The sequence below is a fragment of the Bombus flavifrons genome, chromosome 8, assembly GCF_040668555.2.
Source record: "Bombus flavifrons isolate JBK064 chromosome 8, iyBomFlav1_principal, whole genome shotgun sequence".
NCBI lineage: Eukaryota > Metazoa > Arthropoda > Insecta > Hymenoptera > Apidae > Bombus > Bombus flavifrons.
In genome coordinates, this window is record NC_138449.1 from 11,696,682 (window position 1) to 11,713,588 (window position 16,907).

The 16,907-nt window shown below is 48.9% G+C and overlaps 1 protein-coding gene across 2 annotated transcripts; it reads right to left on the minus strand.

Annotated features, from left to right (window-relative positions):
• Positions 1–908: 908 nt before the first annotated feature.
• On the minus strand, positions 909–12,417 carry otd2 (homeotic protein ocelliless). 2 transcript variants are annotated; one of them, XM_069118108.1, is made up of 7 exons: positions 11,465–12,417; positions 5,140–5,472; positions 4,829–4,980; positions 2,715–2,899; positions 2,356–2,476; positions 2,068–2,274; positions 909–1,989 (listed from the first exon to the last, which is right to left on the minus strand). In XM_069118108.1, exons 2-7 carry the CDS (start codon positions 5,378–5,380, stop codon positions 1,888–1,890), a joined length of 1,008 nt encoding a protein of 335 aa, XP_068974209.1. In that variant the 5' UTR covers positions 5,381–5,472; positions 11,465–12,417; the 3' UTR covers positions 909–1,887. The 2 variants fall into 2 exon arrangements, with proteins under 2 accessions (XP_068974209.1, XP_068974208.1); XM_069118107.1 differs by having other exon boundaries at positions 5,125–5,472.
• Between the last annotated feature and the right edge of the window lie 4,490 nt (positions 12,418–16,907).

A 16,907-nucleotide genomic window follows, 5' to 3' on the forward strand; every position in this document is an offset into this window, starting at 1 on the left:
GGTGTGAAGATAGTCGAAAGAACGATAGAGATTACAATTCAAATTTGATATATTATTTCATACATCTTATTACACGTACGTCGTTGTTGTCTCTGTCGATAATCGTAGTATCGTTATCGATAATATTTATAATAACAACCTAAACGACCATATTACTTACATCCCTACGTTTACTATATCCTTTTTTTTTTCTTTTTTTGTCACTTTACATATTGATTTTTATCTCTCGACCCCTTTGTTACGTATAACGTACCGACCTCTGCGTTAGTCGAGGTGCCAGTGATTGCGCAAGTGAGAAGTGACATCTCGTTTCTTACATCGACCTTAGTGAAAAGGATCGAAAAAGTGAAAATATAAATTTCGCCTAGCACTCTGTGTTGAGCATGCGCGCAAATTTTTTTTTTCTTTTTATTTACACAGTATTATATTCAAAGTAAAACGAATTAAACCCCCATCGTAGATTTATACGAATACTAGAATTAAAATAGCGACCTTTGGATAACGACGATCATCCTCGAAATATCCTATCGGTTCGTAATTACTTTTTAGAAAATGGTACATATGTACACAGATGATCAGCATGTCCTTGTGTATATACAGGGTGATTGGTAAGTGGTGGTACAAGCGGAAAGGGGGTGATTCTACGCGAAAAAAGAAGTCGAAAATATAGAATAAAAATTTTTCGTTTGAGGCTTTGTTTTCGAGAAAATCGACTTTGAATTTTCGCTCGGTACGCGTACACTTTATCACGTCTCGTTATAACGGATCTCACTGTAGATCGTTGTCTCGATGGAAAAATTAAAAAAAGAAAAATTAAAAAAAAAATTTTTATTCTATATTTTCGACTTCTTTTTTCGCGTAGAATCATCCCCTTTCCGCTTGTACCACCAGTTACCAACCACCCTGTGTGTATATATATATATATATATATATATATATATATATATATATATATATATAACTTATGTACACAGTGTACACGTGTCATGGTATTCGTACACGCGCATATCCGTACATAACTTTTGTTTCTCGAGAAATCTTTAACGAAGATAACGAAGGGCCGACATTATTTTGCCGTTGCTTTTTGCAAAATTCTACCTAACTACGTTGATTCTTCCAATCGGCGTAAGCCTATATATATATTATATACATGAGAGTGTCTCCCTGACACCGAAAGGTTCGATCCTCTCGCGAACGATTACCTTTGGCACAGTATACAATTAGAAAATTCGTGATTTCGCTCAACAAGATACGTTCAGTAGATGAATTCCCGTGTACAAACGGTATCACATGTGTGTAACACTGACTGTAAGCGGGGAGGAAAGACGATGAAACGCGATCGCTCCACTCCCTCTTGCCCTTCTCGTCGGAAATGCTCTCGTCGATCTTTACTCTCGAGATGACTAGGGTAATAACAAGCGAGCGTACATACAAAGAACGGAAAGGATTCGTGATAATTGTTATCAAATTGCACATTTTAACGTAGAGGAACGATAGATCGAATATACAAAGTACCAAGTTGCATCTGGTTAAATCGAAAGTTACGTCGAGATAGCTAATTTTAAACGGTTAACGTTTCAAATACTTCGCTCATTCGCTTTGTTCGCGTTACAACCAGTTACTTAGCTCGTACTCTCGAAACGAACACGCCGATTTAAATTCGACTACGTGATTCATTGGAACGCAAGAGAACGGATATGGCACTCACAAGCCATACGGTAAAGTACCGAGGTTCAACGATATGTCTAACACGAAGGGGACTGCCTTTGGCTGTGTTTCGCGTGCCAATAACAGCGATTGCCATTGGCTGTCAGAGTAGTCCGTTTAGCTATTGTCGATGATATGTACCGAAGCCTTGATGTTTCCATCAACCGGCAACTCTGCGATTCACTTCCGATCGCCCCATCCGGCGCTGTTATAAAACCAGGACGAAGCACTTTCGTCCCTCGTTTTACTCCATGTATTGTCTAAACCGCTTCCACCACCATCCTACGCATAATTCAAAGAATTTTCTTCGTATATGTAACGAACGATAGATTCTCCGATTCGTTAGATACTCGTGCTTACCACGACGTTTAATTGATGCGAGGCGGGAGAAAGATAATCCATATTAGTGTAATAAGAAGAGTAATTCTGGTAGCACTGTTGTTGAGACGTGGTTGTGGTCCACGCTAACCTCTGATGGTCACCAGGGAATCCTCCACCGCTCTCCGTAACAGCCGGGCTCCAGATACTACTGCTACTGCCTCCACTGCTGTACACCGTTCCCCCTAACTGAAAAGCCGGCAACTCTCTGAAGCCCTTATCCACCGCGGGTAAACGTTTTAGAGAACGTGTTTTTGGTCGATAACTTACGCTCGGTGGGGTCGTACTGGTAGCCAAGAGCAAACTGGTTGCGCTTCCTGCTGGTTTGTACTGAGGAGAATCCCTCAGAAGAGCCGGGGAGCTGGCCGCTGAACCACCTGTACCTCCGCTTCTATACAAACAAATTAAAACTATAAAAAACAGATGTTGCAAATCGATACTCGGACAGAGTGAAATGACAGGAGTATCTTCGAAAGTGATAATTCAAGACGCGCTACACCGATCGTTATCGTTCGATCGCCTATTAATCTTCGCATTCGTATTGAAAGAAATTCTCTTTTCGTGAAATAAAAATGACGACAGCTCCAGCTTTGTATAGAAGAAATATATCAACGTAAAGCGATATTTACAGAGGTGTTGTGGCAGGCACCGCCGCAGCAGGCGTGGGCGTGGTAGCAATCGAAGGACTTTTTCCAGAGGGCGGATTGTTGCTTGGATTCCCGGAGGGCTTTTTCGATCTCGGTGCTTTGTCCTGTTGTTGTTGCTGTTGCTTCTGCTGCTGCCTGCACTTGGCCCTGCGATTTTTGAACCACACCTACGGCACGCGCGACTTAAAATTTATAATCGTTCCATGGAAGAAACGCGAATATTCGAATACGCGTATTTTGTCCGATGAGACATAGAAAACGAAATACCTCCGTTTACCTACTTTTTTTCAATAAATGGCTGAAAGCAGCTTTCGATCCATATTTATTCTCGTTGAATCGCGGCGAGGTGCAGGTCTCATAGGAAACGAGCACGGAATGGTGTACAGAGCTTTCATAAAGCTGGCGTAATAGCCAATTATAAGGGAATACAGCACCGATGCAACTATCAATTACCAATCAAGCCGGCTTCGATAACACGGAGAGAAACCGACGCGTATCATACTTGTTCGCGTCCGCTGATGCAACGAAATGACAGAAGGCAAACAAGTTGACGCGAGGGCAAACTTTCGCTAATGGAATAATTTTACCAGCTTCTGATTTTTCCTCCCAACTCAGATACCGCACGCGCGCTTTTCGTTATCATCCACTTTGACTATCGGCCCACGCTCTCCATCGATACTACAAGATTAATGCGCGGATCACATCATCGACGACGATGGCGAACGAGATCAAAGTTAACAGTCTGCAAATCGTTCGACGAACGTTTGTATAAATTCCAAAGTCGTCGTTCCCGACAAGCGACGAGAGGGTTCAAATTGCTCGTAATTATCTAATCGAGAAACGATACTTTGATTACACACATCTATCGACGTTGATTTCGCTGTCGGAGTACGCGACAGACATGGTTCGTCCTTCGATCCGTCGTTCGCCCTCCTAGATTTCCAGAACGCGAGAACGACCTTTGCAGAAGGAGAAGGAGAGTGAACGAAACGGCTGGAAGAACGAAGAGGGTGAATAAAGAGACGAGGAAAAGGGAGGGACGAAGACGGGGGGGAAGGTGAGAGCAAGGAGGAGAGGGAGAGCAGAGAAAGAGAGGAACCTAGAGAAGCCCTGCGCGATCAATGTTAGAAGCGGAGAGGTGAGCTTGGGTTTCTACGGATTTTCTGGGGAACGACACGAGCAACCCGCGTTCTGCCACTGAAGCTGCTCCCTGGTGTATGTTCCTACGTACTCTATACGAATTCCCTAGTTTTAACCCATCCTCGTTGCACCGCTAAAGACTTTGCTTTGTCTCGTCGCCTCTAAATCGCAACATGTGGCACTTAGGATCGATGTAGAGAAAAAAAAAAACGAACGACTATCGCGAAGATGAGTGTTGTACAGGCACGTAGAAAGCTATTAGGAGACCGTCAGATTCGACGGGAAGCGCGATCACGTTGTCCGGTGGTTTGGTTCAATTGAAAAGCCGCGCAGGGGTCAGAAAACACGAGTCGTGAAGAGAAGGTTCCGGTTTTGCAGTCGAGGACGAACGTGCGCAAGACTATGGACCCGGTTGGACCCATTCAATTCATTTACGGGGCTGGGACCAGGTGCGTTGGCCCGCAATTGCGGATGCAGCGCGCCCTTTCCGCCCGTGATGAGGGTGGAATATGCACGGACACGTTTTCGGAGATTGTTGGCTTCGAAAGTCGATCCGCAAGACACGAATTCGTTCGTGACAGTGTAGCGATTCGACGATTCCACGAATCGCCGTACGTCATTCAACCATTTTTGTCACGCAAGTTTCCTTTTTTCATTCGGTCAAAGCTGCCGAAACAGTTCGGAAAGCGTCCCGACCGACGGAATTCGATGGGAATTTTTTTCAACCAACGATGCGAACGCACTTACGGGGTAAACCTAGTAACTTAGTTAACACCCCGTGTCCAGGAAACACGAGCGTTCGGTAAATCGATGTTGCGTACGAGACACTGCTACTATCTGCATGCCGACACTACAACCCCTCGGTAACGAAACACCGAGCAACGTCTCCCCGTATCGTTTCGCCGCTGGCAGAAACCGACATCCTCGCGCCTTGCTTTAAAACTATTTCGACATACCTGCACTCTCGACTCTGGTAGATTGATCTTCATCGCTACTTCCTCCCGCATAAAAATATCCGGGTATTTGGTCTTTGAGAACAGTCCCTCGAGAACGTCCAACTGCGCCCGGGTAAACGTCGTTCGCTCCCTGCGTTGCTTTCTTGGGTTACCTTCAACAGAAAACATTAGGATCGTGATATATTTGCGTGCGAATCTTTCCACTCTAACAAGTATCGTTAAAACTAATAATAACTACAATAGTAATTTAATTAAAACGATTTATTAATAGTATAGAGAGAATGAGGGGCACTCACAGTAGTAGGACTCACCGGCGGGAGTACAACCAGGGTAGCCAATGGTGGAGTGAAGTGCCTCGATAGGCGGCATACCAAGAGCGCTGACGTAAGGGTTGGTCTTGAGGGCGCCGTAGGGCCCGGCCGCGGATGCCCCGAAAGCGGCGGGCCCGAATAGATCGGAGGCCGAGGTGGTGGAGGCGGCGAGGCCCCCGAGATCGGTGGCGCCGGCGCCCCCGCTGCAGCCGGATGTACCGCCGAGGCTGTTCGGCCACATCACCACCCCCTCGGCCCCCACCACGACCACCCGCCCGCCTCGCGGCCGAGTCTACGCAAACCTCCTCCGCTCCTCGCAATTAGCTGCTGTTTCTGAAATTCAAATTCACAACACGGTATTTGCAACAGGCTAATCGCATCCCCTGCCATTCATCGTCTCTACTCTATAGCCCAATGTGGCAGTGGAAACGTCTAAGTGGTCGTGCGAATCGATCGTTTGCGACGTATCTACGTATTCTAGCGAAATTCTAAATTCTTGGAAAACGATTATTATCGGTTAAATATCGGGTAACTTAACCGCCACGGAGGAACGAACGTCGCGTTAAATGGAAATCGTGGACAATGGAATGTCGTTGGCCGATATATAAGAATATCGAAACCGATCGCGGAACATAGAAATAAGAACGACGCGGTTGACAGGTGGCTACGTCGGATAATCCAAAGAAGATGCAACACGACTCCGTCATTTTTCGAAGCTGTTCCCTCTCTCCCGTTGACCCCGTGGACGACGACGCGGAGGCTAATTCCGAAAACGTGCCGTCCTCTCGAAAACCGAGAACGACGTCGAAAAGGGGGTGAGCCCGCGGATGTTTCGAGATACGCGTCGTAGCCTTTCCGTTTCACGTTTAGCCGCTACTTAAGCCGCGTTTTATCCTCTCCGATTACAAAGTCAAGAACGTCGGTCTATCGGTCCCATTCCTCTCGCCTTTCGATCTCGCATCCTCGCATCCAGACTTGTATTAATTTATTTGTCTTCCCATTTATCACGTCCTCGCGTCTCGCATCTGTAGCGGCGTCGCGTCGCACCATCGGCAATATCGTTCTTCGTCCACGTCGACGTGTCCAAGGCGGGGAGAGGCTGCCGCCTAGCATGTGTTTCGGATTAAGGTAAGCTAATCGCCCGGTAATTAACACGTGCAACGTGAAAAACAATCGGATGACGACAACGGCGCGGAAGGCGACCAACTGTCGTCTCGAAATTGCTCGTCGCTGGCTCGCGAAACGAAGATGACACCGGTCCGCGTGAGAAAAACATTCGTCGAACTGATACGCGTATACAGCGACGAAGGATTTCTATTTACGGCAGAAGCAATTTCCCGGTTCTTTGTAGATCGCGTTTTCAATGGTGCACTTGCTCGAAATGAAATTTCACATCGATAAATCCACTTTAATAAAGCATTGTTTCCATTTGGATGGTCGTTGCAACGGAACTACAAGTTTCGTATGAAAGGAACAACGACGCGTGAAGGGTGCTCACCAGGGTACTCGTACGATTACTCGAGCGAAAGTTGCTTCGCTCAAATATGGATGAGATACTCGAGTGGCGCTCGATTTTCGCAGTATATCGTAGCCCGCTGCGTTCGTGATCGAAAGTTGAACAGCGTTTCCGAATTGATCGCGAAACCCGCCTTATCGCGGGTAAAAAGCTATAGTTGTGAAATCGAAAGAAGTGGAAATTTCGGTCGATTATAATTCATCGGTTAACGAGTTATCTATCGGTGGTCATTGATTCGAAAAAAAAAAAAAAAGAAAAAGCGAAAAGCACAGAGGAGGTTGAAGCGTTGTTCGAAACGGTATAGTCGCGATAACTTGTCCGTTTAATTACGTTCTTTGCCGGAGATCCTTCCTCCGAAATGAAGTTTCAGCTCGGTGAAAGAGAATCCATAAAGCACGAGCTTCCCCGTGACGCCTCTTTCCCGGCACGCTATATTAAAATTTGGCTCACTATGAAAAGAAGGCCAGCGAAGAAAGGGCGGCTGCTCTCGAGGGTCCTCGTGAAGTAAGTCAGGCGCGAATCTCTACCTTTGTGCACTGCTGCGCTTTACACTAGCCACAAAGCACTCGTTACAAGCCAGCCGACGCGACGTATGGCTGAGAAACGTGCAAACAATCATCGGTTGGCAATATTCGGTGTCTGGATTTTTCCGCGATTCACTCGCCCCTTCGTACCTGTGGTTTCTCGCGCTGGACAAGCCGCGTGTCGCGAATCCACCGATATCGGCACAAACGTTTGATTTAAACGAGCGGTTACGAGTCGGAGAAACGATTTTAATCGCGGCTGACCATCGACAAGGGGGTGCTACGGTTTTCGAAACAAAGACCAATGCCTATAGGGGTGTGCGACTCTATCGCGAAGCTGCCACACTTATTTACACTGTCGTGATATTAAAAGTACGCCGCGAACGCGGAAAGTCGAAAAAGGGGGTGAGGTGCTCGAGAATTCTCTCTAGTCGCGGTAGCCAGAAGTAGTCTCTTTATCTTTGTGCAGTTCGGCGCACAGGACAATGCACTTGTTACAGACCGCCAAGTGTGGACAAAATGCCCAAGTCACCACTCGATTGGCCCTCGAGGGCACTCGAGTAGTCTACGACCCTGCTGTAACGCAAAGGCAGAGAGAAACGGTGTGAGTCGGAGAAAGATGGAGAGCTTGCCTTTTCCACCCCCGATGAATCGATCTCCCGCTGCAACCAGTCACCCCCACCCTCGCCCTTCGTCAGTTCGGCCCTACTGCAAACACTTTGTGTTACCAATCGACGTATATACCGGCACGTTGTCCCTAATGACTGTTAAATCCCCATTATTGCGTATCGCGTGTGCGCGCTGTCTCGGGGGTTGCGCCTACGCGCTTAAGAATTCGAAACGCGAATATTCGACGTATAGTATCTGCGAATTCGATGATTCGTTGGCGATGGCCACGTGCGCCTATTACTCGCCCTCTCCTTTCCGTCAACCGAATTCCGCCAACCGCGCGGAAGCGACGCGCTTCTTCGGCGTTTAATTAATCGCGATCGGATTAAAGGAAGCGAATGCGTTCGCGAAAGTATCGAAAGCGCGTATTCGCTGAAACGATAAATCTTCGATGGAGCAGGACCGATTTCTGGCAAATGGCTGGCGCAAATGTGGTTGCGAGGCAGCGTAACGCGATCGAAAGAAGAAATACAGCGGACTTGGAGAAGTCTGCGAGCAGAATTTCCGCCGAAGTTATATTCGGCCGCACACAAGAAGCGACTCTAGCGAAGCTACCGCGGGAAGTTAAGTTCCGGCCGCATTGTTTCCAGGAGTGTTTGCACACAACCGCATTGTTCCTGAAGAGCACTCTCTCGCTCCGGGCGTCCACAATGGACGTGTACCGTACGTCGTATAGTCTGTGCGTGAAGAGGAGGGCGGTGCGCGCTGGTAGCACCAGAAAAAGCCAGAAAGTACTCGTCGCGTATTAACCGATTTTACCAAATATGCATTTCAACGACTGGTTGCTGCCGACCGCGATCGTTATTGCAAAATCTCTTCCCGTCTTTCCCTTCGAACGACGGTCGGAATCGCGTCACGAGGTGTCGGAGCGGCGGAGCGTCGGGGATGTCACCGGAAAGACTGCGTTGCGCTTCCAGGGATCGTCCTCCGGGAAGAAAAAAGATCGCGTCTTGGTGCTTCAAAGTCGAGGGCGGGCTTTTCCACGGAACAAAAACCTGTCCGCGGGCGTCTTGTACAGAATCGCAGTTGAATACCTCCGCTAAGAGGTGGTATCCACCTAGTCACGAGGAAACGTTTCTTCGCCGAGTCGCATTCAATGCAATTTAGCCCGAAGGACGCCGTTGTTGTGCGTTCATTGAGCGTAAAACTTAATTCCCGTGGAAATACCATGAACTAGACATATATATGTATGTATATACCTATCTTCGAGGCTGTTCTCTCACTTGGATAGTTAGGTTTTATTCTCGGTTGCAAGAAAAAACATTCCAATGGGGTTGCGCTACCCTCTTCTCCTCGGGGATCAGCTCTTCCTTTTTTTTTTCCAGTTCTTCCGTTTCCTTTCTTCTTTTGCTTTCATTCTTCCCGTCTTCTTTCTACGACCGACCAAACTTACCGATCTCGAGCCAATTTCAAGAAGGTTCCTGTTCCTTGCCGTTCACGCGGTGGCTGCGTCTTCTCCGCAGCTTCGCTTCCAGGTTCTTCGCGCCATCTTAAAACCAATCACACGTGACACGATCCGCTTCTTCGAACTCGTCGCAACACTCGACGATCGAGATCAGCACCTTCGTTCTCGTTTTCGTTCTCGTTCTCCTTCGTTCGTTCGTTCGTACTTCGATACTCGAACGTTTGCCAACCGTTTACCACGTACTATCGCTGCGTTCTCTCCAACAGACGCCTTAACCTCGTTCTTAAACTTTTTACGTCCGTTTGTTCCATTGGAGCGGCAAAAGGGAACGATATAACGTCCTCGATACATTGCGAAAACCTGATGCCGACTAGAATTCGAAGCGTTCTCCGCTCACGGGAAGGATGTTTCACCGCGTATGCACGACGAGGAGACGGAGGTCCTCCTCGTGGAAGGCGGACCTTAACCGGGAGGGAGGCAAGCCAAGAAGATTACCGTAAGCAGATTATTTCCGTGGAAATCCTGCTGGCCAACTCTCTCGACACTCTGCCACGGTCGAACGTTTCGGCAACCGAATTGTCCCGTGGAATCGTTTCCGCGAACGGACGTTCCGTCGCGTCGTCACGATTCGCGCGTGATTTCCCTCGAAAGTTCTGTCGGTGTCGTTACAGGCGTCCGCGAAACGTACGCGTTTCGTTACGACGCGGTGTTTCAGTTTCGATCGACAACGAAATCGGCAGACTCGTCGTACGTATCGCGTTGCTATCGTTCATGCAACGAGACAAACTCGGTACATTTCTAGCGAGAAGAAGTTACTTTTTCACGCGATTTGCGAATCGTTTAATGGAACAGTGACGCGAGAAAAAATACGAGCGGATTAAATTTTTTATGACAACGTCGTGTGGTTATTTAACTGCGAAGCGACAACAGGGAGAAAATACCCGCTAACCGATACCGGGTGTAATTAATAAAACGTGTACCGACGCTTGCGTGCAACAACGCTACCGATGGAATGTTCTTTTTTTTTATCGGCATGTTATTTTATATAAAAATAAAAAGATGAAACTACCTATTTGTAAATTGTATCGTTTTGTGGAACGCTGAGTAGATTCTTCGATGGTATTTTTTTTTTATAAAACAATCGAAATACTCAGTTTTCGTCGCAGTGCTACGTTTACCGCGAGTATCTATTATATGCATATAGTTGCAGATATATTTTATTTATTCATGTATATATATATATATATAAATACGCGGGCAGCTGGAAGTTGCAACGCGCAGTTATTTATGAATCAGTGTAATTTGCCAGTGTTTTTTCGTGATTCGGGAAAAAGTTCTCTCGTTGTTTGGGAATATTGCAGGGCACGTTCGTCCGCGGATTTATATTCCCTCTTTGGTTGAATGAAAGCTCGGCGTACGCCTCGCCGATTAAATGCCGGCATTTTCGAGGTTTTCGCGCACCGCAGCGTCCGAATTTGATTCCATTGGTTGGGTTTGCCCCGGCCCTCCGGCTATCTGTCGCTTTTCTTTTTTCCCATTTACCGCGAAAAGTAATCGTACAGATAACCCTACGTCTATAAAAATTGATACCGTACGATTCTTCTCTCTGTCTCCTAGAGACATTCCGTGGAAAAGATTTTCGTAGCCAGTCGCGAATCGATCGTAAGTCAAAGCAAAGAGATATTTATCCACGCGAAACGTAGCGAAACGATATCGCGTTCGAACGTTACAAACCAACGACCATAGATATTCGCATGCGTAAATTATCGTCGTTCACCTTGTGAGCGAGCTGCGCCTCGTAAATTGCGAGATTCCGATGTACTCGCGAAGGGAAGCCCAGTTGCTATTACGAAACGAGTAAACATCCGATCGATAGACGAACGTCGTTGGTGATTCTTGGTCACCGTAACGCGCTTCGTGTCAGCGTAAGCGTTCGCGATTCCTACGTCGCGAATATCCGAACGATTTTTTCTTCTTTTTTAAATCACACGCGCGATCTCTCATCGGTACGGTCGACACGATAGGTAGGCACGATGTTACCGCAGCAATCGCGGCGAACGAATCGTCCAGCTTCCCGAGCTCGATCTCGCCGGGGTCCTTCGATCGACACTCGCAGATGACACTCGCTGACGACACTCGCGGACGACACTCGCGGGGCGGAATGCAGTCACTCGAGGCTGGTCTCCGGGTGAAAATAAACAAGCTACTTACCCGTGGATCGTAGAAATGGTTGGAAGCGACGTGGACGACGGTGTTGCCGTTACGAAAGGGAGTAATCCTCGATAAAGAATCGGCTGGATACGAGGTGGAGCCGGTGATGCCGGTGACGTTGAGCAGGTTCGAAAACAAAGGTTAGGTATCCAGTGGTTGATCGGTCGCACGGCACACACGCTCGTCGCTACTGCCGCGACGTTTCGCACTACCGAGGATGCCCGATAGAGTATATCACGAATATGTAGACCGATAATGACTATTCTATTCCCTAATCCGGCCGCGTCTCTGTCTTTTTCTCTTTCCGTTCGCGGGATCCCTCTCTGTTTCTCGGCGGTCGGCACTCGTTCCGTTCGTCGCACTGTCTTTCTCGCTCTCTCCTGCCGGCAGCGTTCCGTGTGCGGGATGTGGGACAAACCCGGGACAGATGGACAGGGATAGACGGTAGGTAGAGAGAGCAGCGAGCGCGGCGGCTATTATAGCAGGAGGGCGTAGGAGAGCCCAGCTCAACTTTTCACGAGAACTTTAGTTGTTACGGATCGCTCTCTTGGCCGAGGGGTTATGCGCGAGGGGGGCGCTCGCTCGGTCGCTTGGCTGTCGGCGCGGGAGACCGGACTACGTACCGGTCGAGGGGGGAGAGCCGAGGGGGAGTATCCAACCACGGAAGGGGATGAGGTACCGTTCGAAGAGGGGGTAGTTCTGCCAACGAAGGGAAGGACGGACGAACGATGGAGATGGAGAAAGAACGAACGAGTTCGCTGGTGGTGAAGGAACGAGACGGAAAGTTGGCTGCGTTTGCGCGGAGAAAGAGAAGGAACGCCAAACCCGAATGGGAAAGAGAACGCGCGCGAAACTGGCTCGGATAGAAAGGAGTAAGGGTAATCGAGGGAGAAACGAAGCTACGCCGAAGCAAAGTGCGAACGAGACGAAGGCCCGACCGACGTCGAACAGCGTCTGCTCGTGGAAAGTTGGCGTGGCTAGGGCCGTGGCATCGCGACCTAACCAAAGTAGTGGGGAACCAATGGATACGGCCCGCACGAACCAACCTAACCAACCGCGATGGCAACGCTTCCTCACCGTTACGACGCGTTACGTACAGTCCGTCTCTAAAAATATATCCGAGCTTCCAGTTCCTCTTCCCCTCCCTTCTTCACCCCCTTTCGCTCTTTCCTTTCTTTCTGTTTCTTCCATCTATCCGGAAAAGATACGCGAATAGATTCTAAATGGAAGAAAATGGACGGACACGGTTGCCCGCACCGTTCTCCCTCCGGGTGATCGGTTGCCTCGCGAACAACGTCGATCGCCACGCGAGGATCGCGTTGCTTTTTCGAGGGGGGTTAGGCAGCAAGGGGGAAAGAACGATCGCGGATCTACGAGACGAGACGAATCGCTGGCGATTAGGAAAGGATCGACAACGCGGTTGCGAGGAAGCAGATCGACTCGTAGCGAAGACGAGTTTTCGTTCGACGAATAACACGTTTCGCGAGATCGTCTTGCAAGGCGATGAACGTCTGGTTCGCGCAAACGGGGACGTTCATCGAACTTGGTGTTCGCGATTCTCCGCGTCGTTGTATCCGTCGAAGTCGAAACGTTCGCGGTTAATCTCGTTATACAGGCAAAAGAGGAACCCGTTCGACGAACGCGCCAGCTAGTTATCTTTTTCTCGAAACGTCAATCCTCGACTGCGATACTCTCCTCCTTTCGTTACGCCCTGTAGCCAGGTGATAGCTACATAGCTGGGCGTATACCCACAACATAGCAATTTAGCTTGCTCACGTGCGAGCGGTTAATGCTCTTACGGGATTTCGAAAAGATCAGCCAGCATTACTATGCTATTAGCGTAGCTAAAACCGGCTTGCTTCCATAAACCTATACTAACATGCAGCCACTTTATTCACGCCGGTCCATTCATGAACTCTTAGCCAATTTTCCTCATTGACCAATTGACTCGTCGCGCGACTCACCGCCACGTGACACGCGCGCCTGGACCACCCAAGTTTCTTATTTTTCGCAACCGTAACCCGCCGACGACTCGTTGGAAATCAGTGTTTTGACTCGGCATCCACGACCGCACAAAAATGATCGTTTCTTCGCGATTCGTTCCCCTTGTACGCCTGTTTTCGTTCTCGTTTAAACGGTTTCTACCTCGCGCGAGTCAACGTTATTACAGAAGCCTTACCTGCCACGTAAAGAGTCGAAGAAACGTCCCTGTCGCTAGACGGATCTACGCATATGCTGGAAAATACAGAGAAGAAAACGAGCAGTTCGTTCGTTGGCGAGCCCAGTTTCGTACGATCGTCGCGGCTATAATTACGTTTAAATCGAGAAGAAAGATACGAAATACTTGTGTCAATTTCGCGTTAAAACGTACGATTATGCGCAATGCATGGAGGTAAGAAGCGAATATCGGTTAATCGCTGATAACGCGAACAGCGACGGTATCCTATTTTGCGATATCGCGTGATTACGATTCCTTCGTGAATAAAGCATCGACGCATAAATAAAGCGTCAACGGCTTCAAGTACCTCGAACGTCATCGAACGGTGGACGACGCTTCGGTTGGGTTTCATGAAAAAAATCACCGGCTCTATACCAACGGGAAATCAGTATCGGAATGTCCGCTACTTTCGCCGTGTATTTTGACGCGCAGGCAGCTCGTTACGGCGACTGCATCGAGCAAACGTTCGCGCCCTCGTTATCTTCTGAACTCGTTCCGCCGCGCCGATTTAATTATCGTAACGCGGCGCTTAAAGATTATTACAAGCGTCATGCAACAGCGGAGGATTACCCGAGTCGTGTCTCGTTCTGATTTAAAAGACGCAAGAGTTGGTGGACAAATGTGTACTCCGTCTGTGGGACGATTCAAAGTCACGCGAGTAATTCTTTCTCGTGAATTTTCGTCAGCGGTCGAACGTTTCGAAAGATCGACGAGAAAAGAGATCGCGGCTCTCTCCGTGGCGCGATTCTGATCGGTAAAGGAAGGATAACAACGGATTTCGAGGTGCGGCGATCAGTCAGGAAACCTTCGGACATACACAATCAACGAAGGGCGAGACTCTCGTTAAGCGATCGATGCTCGGCGTCCCGTGGCACACCGCGAAAGCACATTCGTACGAGGCTTAAAGTACTCTGCCAGGTTTTATATAGAATGTAGTTCATGCTCATCATCCCGAAGATCAGCCGGCTGAGCCGTTCGACAAACGGTTCGAACAAAAAGCACCGAAAAAAGACAACTCGGTGCAAATAACCTTTGCTACGTTCTCCGACCTTCCCCCCGGGCCTCTTCCTCGCTCTGTCTCTCTCTTCGCCCGCCTTCCCATCCCTTCCGATTTCCCTGTTCTCCCATCTGTTTTCCTCTTTCTCTCTCTTTTCCTCCTTTCTGTCTCCGTGTAGCTCCTTTTCATCCTGCCGCTTCTGATAGTACCTAGTTGCCTCCCTCTCTGGCTCGCGGTCTCGCAAGGCACGGCTCTTTGACGAACAGAGAAAGACGGACGGAGAAGACAGGGAGAGAGGGAATTTGAAACTGAGGCAAGCCGCTTATGAGGCTTTCGTGTAAATCACCGGTGAAAGTCACCGAGTTACTAAGTCAATGAATTACTCCGTTCGCCGACCGAGTCAGCCGGGGTCACACACGTCTCGGGGTTACAGGGTATTATCGGCAATCTTCGCGATCAAATCACCGATCGAGGGGAATATTTTTCGATCGCAGATGCCTTACGACGGACCGAACGCCTCCGTATTTTCCCAATGGTCTGGTTTCGATCGATCAGAGAAGACACTTGTCGTCCAACGTTTTGATGTTAATTGGATTCCACCGATGGATCCTCGGTGTTAATCCCGCCGTGGATTATCGTCCCGAGATCTTTTATCAGACATCTCGTCGGTACCGCTTTCGTCGTCCGACTACCGTTCGATCCACCGAATCATCCATCGTAATGTAAATTCGATCGACTGCACCGACACGACCGAGTCTATTACGCGCATTATGCGCCCGTGGAATCCTCGCGCGACGTCTCGTCAACCAACAAATCCCTCTACCTACGGCGACAACGAACGCCATTGATAGTGATTGATCGCGCACCCGTAGATAGAATCGCTACGAAGGAAAAGTCATGTTCAGGTGGATCTCGAGACTCGCTTTCGGACGGATTCCGCGCTAGATAGACCGGCTTTTCTTCTGCCAGCCGCTTTTGCTGGTCATCACGAAACGCCCCACGGGAGTCGTCGACGGTCACAACACGTTTCGTGTCGCAGGTGTTACGAGAAACGCGAGGAAAATCGCGTTCGACCGCGTGACAACGTCGAATTACGCGCGAAAGCAACGTTCGATCGGTTGTCGATATCAAATCTCTCGTGCCAAGAAGACGTTTAACTGGCTCGAGTCAACTGGCGCGACTTGTTCCTTGATCGACGTTCGTTTGTAATTCGATTTCTTCCAAACAATGGCCGATCTTCGAGCAGAGCCCCTGCGGAGGCCTCGATCCCGTGGCCCATTCACGTAATTCTGCCGCGTAATACTCGCGGGAACCGAGATACCGATCGGTCAATAAGAAATTGATTCTCGACAGTCACCCGCGTCACCGTCGTCGGCCTACCACGAGCTCCGATCTCCGTCGAACCACGAATATGTTTTAGCGTAGATCGACCAAGCTTCACCACGAATTTCAAACGTAATGTTTCTTTCTTCGTTGTTGCGCGTAGCAACGAGAAGTACGGAAAGGGGAACGTGGATAATCGCAAAGAAAAATTCGGCTGCTTTAAACGAATCTTGTCCCGATCGCAGAGATGACCGTAAATCGCGTAATACCAGAGGCAGGAAGAGCGGCCGAATAAAGGTGGCAGAAGTGGGTGTTCCGAGGGCGGAATCCACGTTCCCACATTTATTATCCTTGAAGCCAAACCGGGACTAACGAGTTTTTGATCGACGCCGTCCGTGTCGGTCTATAGACACGATGGCATCGGTACCGTCCATCTATGCCTACCTGCTTCTCGATCTCTTCGCCTTTGTCCTCGGCCTCTTCCTGTCGCCATTGTCCAAGGAATCCGGCATTCCGCCGGACGGGAAGAAGATTTCCTTCGAACAAAGCAAAACCGACTCTCTCGACCTTTCTTCCTGTTCCTTTCTGTGCGATGGCAGTCGACTTTTTACCGCGAACGTTAAACCGTGTGCAGGACTCTGTCGAAGAAGGTGAACGAGAGTACGACGACGCGATTAATCGTCGCTGCTGAAGTTGCAGTCGCCGAACGAGCGGAGAACTCTGCCGGGAGGAGCGAAGCCTTCGAAAGGACGATGCAAGGGGTCAGAAAAAAATCGCACGGTGCTGATTGAACGGAGAAGAGCAGCGATCCATTTTGCAGGGTATACCGTCCAGATTTCCCGAGGGAGTTTAACACGGCGTAGGGAAAACGACGGCGAGGGAAGAGACGGGACTTGGACTATTAG

Bases quoted from the DNA above. Each gene is read 5' to 3' on its own strand.
- otd2 (XM_069118107.1), bottom strand. From the start codon at position 5,380: ATGTGGCCGAACAGCCTCGGCGGTACATCCGGCTGCAGCGGGGGCGCC. The intron at 4,981-5,124 runs GTGAGTGCCCCT...TTTCTGTTGAAG, and splicing joins CGCCGGTGAGTCCTACTACT to GTAACCCAAGAAAGCAACGC. The intron at 2,477-2,714 runs GTAAATATCGCT...TTGTTTGTATAG, and splicing joins GTGCCTGCCACAACACCTCT to AAGCGGAGGTACAGGTGGTT.